Raw genomic sequence first — 7,249 nt, forward strand, 5'->3', positions numbered from 1 at the left:
AATAATAATAATAATAATAATAATAATAATAATAATAATAATAATAATAAATGCCACAAACACTTATCTCTGACTCTGGAAGTAAAAATATCATAGTAACTATTTTGTGCATTTCAAGACATCCAAAATCCGCTGCCTGAGATGCCTGGTTCAGTCTGCCTAAGGGTAGTGCCAGCCCTTCATTGAGTAGTATTTTGTATACACTGGTGATACTGTGAATTAATGTGTTACTAACAGTCATGTCTCTCTTTTATAGGTATCTGAAGGTAAATTAAATGATCATTTTCCTTTGGTGGTGTGGCAAACTGGATCAGGAACTCAGACCAACATGAATGTTAATGAAGTCATCAGCAACAGAGCCATTGAGATACTGGGTGGTAAATTGGGGAGCAAAGACCCAGTGCATCCTAACGACCATGTTAATAAAAGCCAGGTCACTATGTGCTGCTTCCAAATATTTTTTTTCTGTCTTTGCATTAGAAAGTCTTTTCTTGTGAAAGGCCATAATATTTATGCAGGGTGCTTTGGCACAGGGTAGGATAGATGTTAGTATTTTCATGGCAAGTGGTTTTATTTTCCACTTGTAAAAAATATTTAAACAAAACAGGTAAAGCATTAGTAAAGATCTTGAAAATTCTTCAGAAGATTGCTTTTGTGCTGTTCATATAATTGCATAAAAACAGTGACACAGAAATCATTAATACCAGTTACCCCATAAGTTTCCGTATGGGTTTTCCTAAATCATCCTAAACTGTGGATCAGCTAGGAAGTTGGTCTGTTTGAGCAAATGGTTTTTTCTGATGGTGTGAATGACATCATTAAGGGGCAGTCCTCATATATAGCTCAGAGTGTTTTTCTAGCTTGTTGTACAGTTAGGATCCCATTGTGAGATGTTGATAAATGTTCAAGTAACATGTTTGTTGTGTTTGAATGTTAACAGAGCTCAAATGACACCTTTCCAACTGCAATGCATATCGCTGCAGCACAGGAAGTTCATGAAGTGCTATTACCAGGCCTACAAAAACTTCATGATGCTCTTGATGCCAAGTCAAGAGAGTTTTCCAAAGTTATCAAAATTGGACGTACTCATACTCAGGATGCAGTTCCCCTTACCCTTGGGCAGGTACACATCATTTGACAATTCAATCTTTTGTTATACCCTTTTGTGGAGGTTGTTTACATATATTAATACAGGTGTACCTAATTTAATGGAGTAGATATCTTATTGGAGATTACTACATTGATTTCAGAGGGAGAAATAACATGGTAATAATAGGGAGAGGTTCTTACACCATAAAAAAGAACAGGTTAACATGTTTCAGCAAACTTTTTTAAATTGAAAATTAATATGAACATTGTAATGGAACAACCAACTCTGGTAAGCCTTGCATTAATAAAAATGTACAGTCTAGAGACCACTTGAAGGTATTTTCCAAAATGTATCTCAGGCAGACTTTTTCTTTCACCATCCTCCACTTTTGTTATGGTTTCCATTTTGGTAGCCAAAGTGTAGCGATCTGTCCTTTTTTAACATGATGCTAGTAGCTGTTGAGGCAAACTTATCTGCTCTGTCATCTTCTCTCTGTTTTAATGTTCACACATGCTACTGCAGATACACTGCTGCAAGCCAACATTGAAAATGTTTCTATTTTCCAGTCCCTGACCCTTTACCATTTTTCCATTGCTGATGCACTTAAAAACATCCGTCTGGACAAAGGATGAAGAAGAAAGGGGCTGACTAGGCATAAAAAGGTCATTCACTGTCAGAGGTTTTGTTAACTGGGGTGTTCCTATAGTTGGTTGCCATTCAAAAAGTGTCCCATTTTAGATATTTATTACGCAAAATGAGAATTAGTCAGTAATGTGCTCATGCATGTATCTCTCCCCTTCCAAGGAATTTAGCGCTTATGTACAACAAGTCAAGTATGGCATCGCTAGAATCAAATCAGCCATGCCAAGGGTTTATGAGCTGGCAGCTGGTGGCACTGCAGTTGGCACAGGACTGAATACAAGAATTGGTTTTGCTGAGAAGGTGGCTGCTAAAGTGGCTGCACTCACAGGTAAGATGGGACATGAAAGAACCTATTCTTGGTACCTTGATCCAGTTTTTAAAGAAATGCCAGGGGGAACAATGAAATAAAATAGACCACAATTTTTAATAAGAAATGGCAGGTATGCACTCTAATCCCCTCCTTTGGTGTTTCATCTCCCATTTTCTTTGTAAATCAGGATGCTATAGTAGCAAAGCAACAATCATTACTATGTATTTTGTTTCCTGAGTCATCACAGCTCTCAAGTGAGCAACTGCCAAAGCTAGAAATAAATCCTGAATTTGTGGAATTAGCCATTCCAACTTCCCTACTAGGGTTAGAATAGTTGGATACTGCAATACTGGAAGGTAATTGTGTAGCTGTATCCAGTGCTGATATTCCATGTTTTGAGGCAGTACAAAGCCTTCAGTTTAATGTGCAGAATGTAATTGGATTTTGTCTCCTTCATTTTGTGTTTATTTTCTCAGCTCTCATTTCCTTTCTTTACTTGTTTGTATGGTAACTGAAGAAACAGAGTAGTCACTGTGAGATCATAACAAGTTGTACTATATATCTCCATAAATAGTTTCATGTTTTAATGGTCTGTGAATTAAGCATTAGAGTAGATGGATAGAAAGCTAATGTTTTACAGTTTTAAAATCTTTCTGTTTCTAGGCTTGCCCTTTGTTACTGCCCCAAACAAATTTGAAGCCCTTGCTGCTCATGATGCCCTAGTTGAACTGAGTGGGGCAATGAACACTGTTGCTTGCAGCTTGATGAAGATAGCCAATGACATCCGTTTCCTTGGATCTGGACCACGATCTGGTCTAGGGGAGCTAATCTTGCCTGAAAATGAACCAGGAAGCAGCATTATGCCAGGTGAAGAACAACAGGTTTTCTTGTAGGTCTTGTGCAATATCTTTGTACCTAATATTATTGTGACATACACATTATAATATGTGTTTATCAAGTCTTCCAATATAACCTTATGGCGATATTTTTCTGCTCCCCATACATAGAAATAGGTTAAAGCAGAATGACTGAAAGTGACAACTCTATACATGGGGATTTTGCTCCTGCATATCTTTGGTCTGTGAGCAGGGTTGTGATAACAGGTTAATCAGGGGCAAAAGATGAAGCAAGTTTTAAATAATTCTGGGAAATAAAAAGTTTCAGCATCCAGAAGTGTACCAAACTTGATTAGATGATAGAACCCAGTTAATTCTAGTAGCAGATATTGGCACAATATGCATAGTGCTATAAACCACATGGGGTTTTAGTAAGCTCATAGCTGAAGTATAGGGTTGTGTATGTTTATAACCCAGGCCTTTTTGTATAATTTTGTCAAATAATATTTTAGTTGCTTACCTAGTTGCTTTCATAATTCTGTTTGAGAAAATAGAAGGATTTTTTAAAAAAGAGACTCATGAGAAATTAATTTAAAAATTCATCACTAGTCCTCCCTACTCTCCTTTTACAGGAAAGGTGAACCCAACTCAGTGTGAGGCCATAACCATGGTGGCAGCTCAGGTGATGGGAAATCATGTTGCTGTTACAGTAGGAGGCAGCAATGGCCATTTTGAGTTGAATGTCTTTAAGCCCATGATCGTAAGTTTGATGAAGTTCTTATATAATAAACCTTAATGGCATTTGGGAATTACGGTATTTCAGTGATGTTGCAGAGCCTGTAATCATAGTTGTAATAGATGACTGAAACTTTTTAAACTCACATTCTGTGCACAAATTCATTTCAGTTTTTGACCCTAACATTCTTTTACCTAACTTTCACAAACTTTTTGATGCCACAATCAGATCAGTTATGGTTCAGCATGTAGTTCTTCTCTTTGTTCACACATTTAAACAATACTTCTTTTATTGGCCTTTTGGCACTGTTGAAAAAGTAATGCTAGATTTTCAGCAGAGTTCCACAAAAATATGTTATATTGAATGCAGAATTAGCATCTTCATACCTATTTTTATTTTTTAGTAGTAGTATTTTACATAGAATCATAAAGTTGGAAGGGGCCCCATAGGCTATTGAGTCCAAACCCAACTAGAGCCAGCAGGTAAACTGTCCAGCTTCTTTTTGAACAAGAAACTCTTACGTCCAAGAAATTCCTTCTAATGTTCAATTGCAATCTGCTCTCCTATAATTTAAAGCTATTAGATTGAGTCTTACATTCTGGGGCAGCAGAGAACAAAACTACACTCTCCTCTCTGTGATAGCCCTGGAGATATTTAAAGAGTGCAATCATGTCAGCTTCACTCTTCTCATAACTGCACAAGATGCCCAGCAACTTCAATCTTTCCTTACACGTTTTGTTCTCCATATGTACTGAACAAAGTACTTCAGATGAGGTGCAAAATATATGTACAAACTAGCACAAAATATAGTGAGATTATTACTGCCTTTATCTTGGAAACTACACTTCCATTAATGCAGGGTAAAATAATATTTGCCGCCTTTGCTGCTCACTGCTCAATAATGTTCAAATTTTGATCAATAATAATTCCAAGGTCCTTTCCACATGTACTGCTGATAAGTATCCCCCATCCTATACCTGCTTTGGTGCCCTAAATGTGGAGTTTCGTATTTGTCTTAATTGAGACAACAGACAGTTTCATTCTATTTGTTCTGTTGAATTTCATCCCATTAGTTTCAGTTCATCTAAGTCTTTTGAATTATGTTCCTGTCTCCTCTCCTCACAGCTGCTCCTCTGCAAACTTGATGAGGATTCCCTCTTACCCATCATTTAAGTCACTGTTAAAAATATTAAAGAGTGTTGGCCCCAGACAAGAGACTTCCTTCCAGTTTGAAGCACAGCCATTGATGATTACTCTTTTAACACTGTAGAGAAATCTTGTAGCACCTTTGAGACTAGCTGAAAGAAAGAAGTTGGCAGCATGAGCTTTCATAGACTTGAGTCTACTTCCTCAGATGCATTTAGTGGATCTTGTAACACTTTTCCAACCAATTAAGGATCTATCTGATAGTGTTCCCATTTATTCCACATTTAATGAGTTTGCTAATCAGAATATCATGGGAGACCTTATCAAATGCTTTGCTGAAATTCAATCCTCTGGTGCCTTGCCTGTTTCCCAAGATTTCTGAAAAATTTTAACAAGTGATTCAGAGATTACGCCATCAAGTTTCTTCACTACTCTGGGATGCGGTTCATTTGGCTCTGCAACTTTAGGTTAACTAGGTGATTCCTGATTATCTCCTTGTCGAGTTTGATTTGCGATCTGGATTCCTTGCCTAGGAATGCTGATGCATTGGAGCATTATAACAGGCTTCCTTAATCTGTTGCCCTCCTTGTGAGTTAGAATTACTTGACTGTGCTTGCTAGAAATAATAGGGGATGTAATCCAGCTCGTCTAAAAGAATTATGGTCCAACTTCCTGTTCTTTCCCATGACTTTTGAAAAAGCCTTTAAAAAGTGTGGGGGAAAGTGTGGCAAAATCTCTCATCTGTGAAAGATCCATGGTCAAGAGGTGCAGCTTCATGACTCTTCACAGGCACTTGGTCCTTACAAGAAAAAGGAGGACAACAATAAATCATGAAGTATTTAGTAATTAAGCAACCTTGAGCATAAATATAATAATACATGCAAAACAGGAAAATATGCACTTTATCAAGTTGCTGAAGGATTACAGAATTCAGCTTTCCTAATGACAAGTACAAGCTGATTTGGTTATTATTAATTAGCTTCTGAAATAACCTCATTAATATTGGGTCCGAACAGAATAAAGCTGCTTTGGGACATTTTGGAGGTATGCTGTTTAAATGCTGCATGCGTCCTAAGTCATGCCAAAGCCACGCTTCAGTCCTAAGGACTAGAGCACAGCTTTGGTGCCGCTTCTGGCCTCTTAAGATGTGTTTGCCATTTAAACAGCATACCTCCAAAGTGACCCAAAGCAGCTTTATTTTGGTCTGTCTGTCCAGGCCCAAAATGAGGAAGAAATTACTTTTTATATTGCAGCATAACAACACACTTTTAATAGTTTTGCAAATCACTGAGAAAATATTTTCATGCTGAAGCATGAGCATGAAATGATTAGATATTTGGATCCCCTCCTCCACAGCTGTGGCTGTTTGCCCTTTGTAAAACTGGGCCCTGTTACAGACAGCCAAAATAAAGCAGCTTCGAGTCACAGTGGAGGTATGGTGTTTCAATGATGCATGCGTCCTAAGAGTCCAGAAGCCACACCAAAGCCACGCTCCAGCCCTAAGGACTGGAGTGTGGCTTTGGTGTGGCTTCTGGACTCTTAGGACGCATGCATCATTGAAACACCATACCTCCACTGTGACTTGAAGCAGCTTTATTTTGGCTGTCTGTAACAGGCCATAGTATCTGAAGCCAAAGATTTGTAAATGTATCTCTTTTTCAGACTCCAACCCTCTAGAAGCTTAGAAATATTGCCCTCCAGAAAGAATGCAAACTCAATTGGGATTAAATGAGTCTTTCCTGCCTATAAATGTGCTGTAACAATGCTCTTTCCAGAAACCTCTGAGCTGAAAATTTTAACTCAAACTTTTGTTTTGCTGTCAATCTGATTCATGGACTTCTTTAAAACTTTTAATTATCTTTTTAGATTAAAAATGTACTACATTCTGCACGGCTCCTGGGAGATGCCTGTGTTTCTTTCACTGATAATTGTGTGGTAGGAATACAAGCCAACACAGAAAGGATTAACAAACTAATGAGTGAATCATTGATGTTGGTGACTGCCCTTAATCCTCACATAGGTAAGTATCTTAAACCACTGCCTGTCTTCAATATGTGTTGCTTAAAATAAATATAGGAATATGAAAATAAACAACTATTACATTAAAAAGTTTGGACCTTGGGAAAGCCATGTAACCCAGCACCCCATGTTCCTCTAGATCAGAGGAAAGTGAGCAAAGTATAGTTCTGGGGTAATATGTGTCCCAAGCCTGTTTTTAGAGCCTCTGACTTCCCACCCCAATACACATTTTTTGGACAAAACAAAAAATGGTAAATTGCCTCTTTCAGAAGCTGCCAGGAGTTGGGATTTATCTTTTAAATAGTTAGCAATAATTCCCTGTGCTGTTTGGTTTCAAAAAGTATCAACTTTTCAAAACCAAATGTAGAAGTTGGTCATCTCCAGGGATTGGACACTGGCCTTCAGACCTGCCAAAGTCACCTACCCCTACTTTTATGTTTTCCAATTTATAGAGCCAAAACAATGAGGGT

General features: G+C 37.8%; 1 protein-coding gene across 3 annotated transcripts in view; it reads left to right on the forward strand.

Moving 5' to 3' along the window:
- The window catches only part of FH (fumarate hydratase), a 14,880-nt gene that overhangs the window by 6,544 nt on the left and 1,087 nt on the right, over positions 1-7,249 (forward strand). For all 3 annotated transcript variants that reach the window (XM_042475205.1, XM_042475207.1, XM_042475206.1), the window contains exons 4-9: positions 257-433; positions 941-1,123; positions 1,895-2,060; positions 2,706-2,909; positions 3,511-3,638; positions 6,627-6,780. In XM_042475205.1, the coding sequence (XP_042331139.1) occupies positions 257-433; positions 941-1,123; positions 1,895-2,060; positions 2,706-2,909; positions 3,511-3,638; positions 6,627-6,780 (1,012 nt within the window). The remainder of the gene's footprint in view (positions 1-256; positions 434-940; positions 1,124-1,894; positions 2,061-2,705; positions 2,910-3,510; positions 3,639-6,626; positions 6,781-7,249) is intronic.

This window comes from Sceloporus undulatus, chromosome 6 (genome assembly GCF_019175285.1).
Source record: "Sceloporus undulatus isolate JIND9_A2432 ecotype Alabama chromosome 6, SceUnd_v1.1, whole genome shotgun sequence".
Taxonomy (NCBI): domain Eukaryota; kingdom Metazoa; phylum Chordata; class Lepidosauria; order Squamata; family Phrynosomatidae; genus Sceloporus; species Sceloporus undulatus.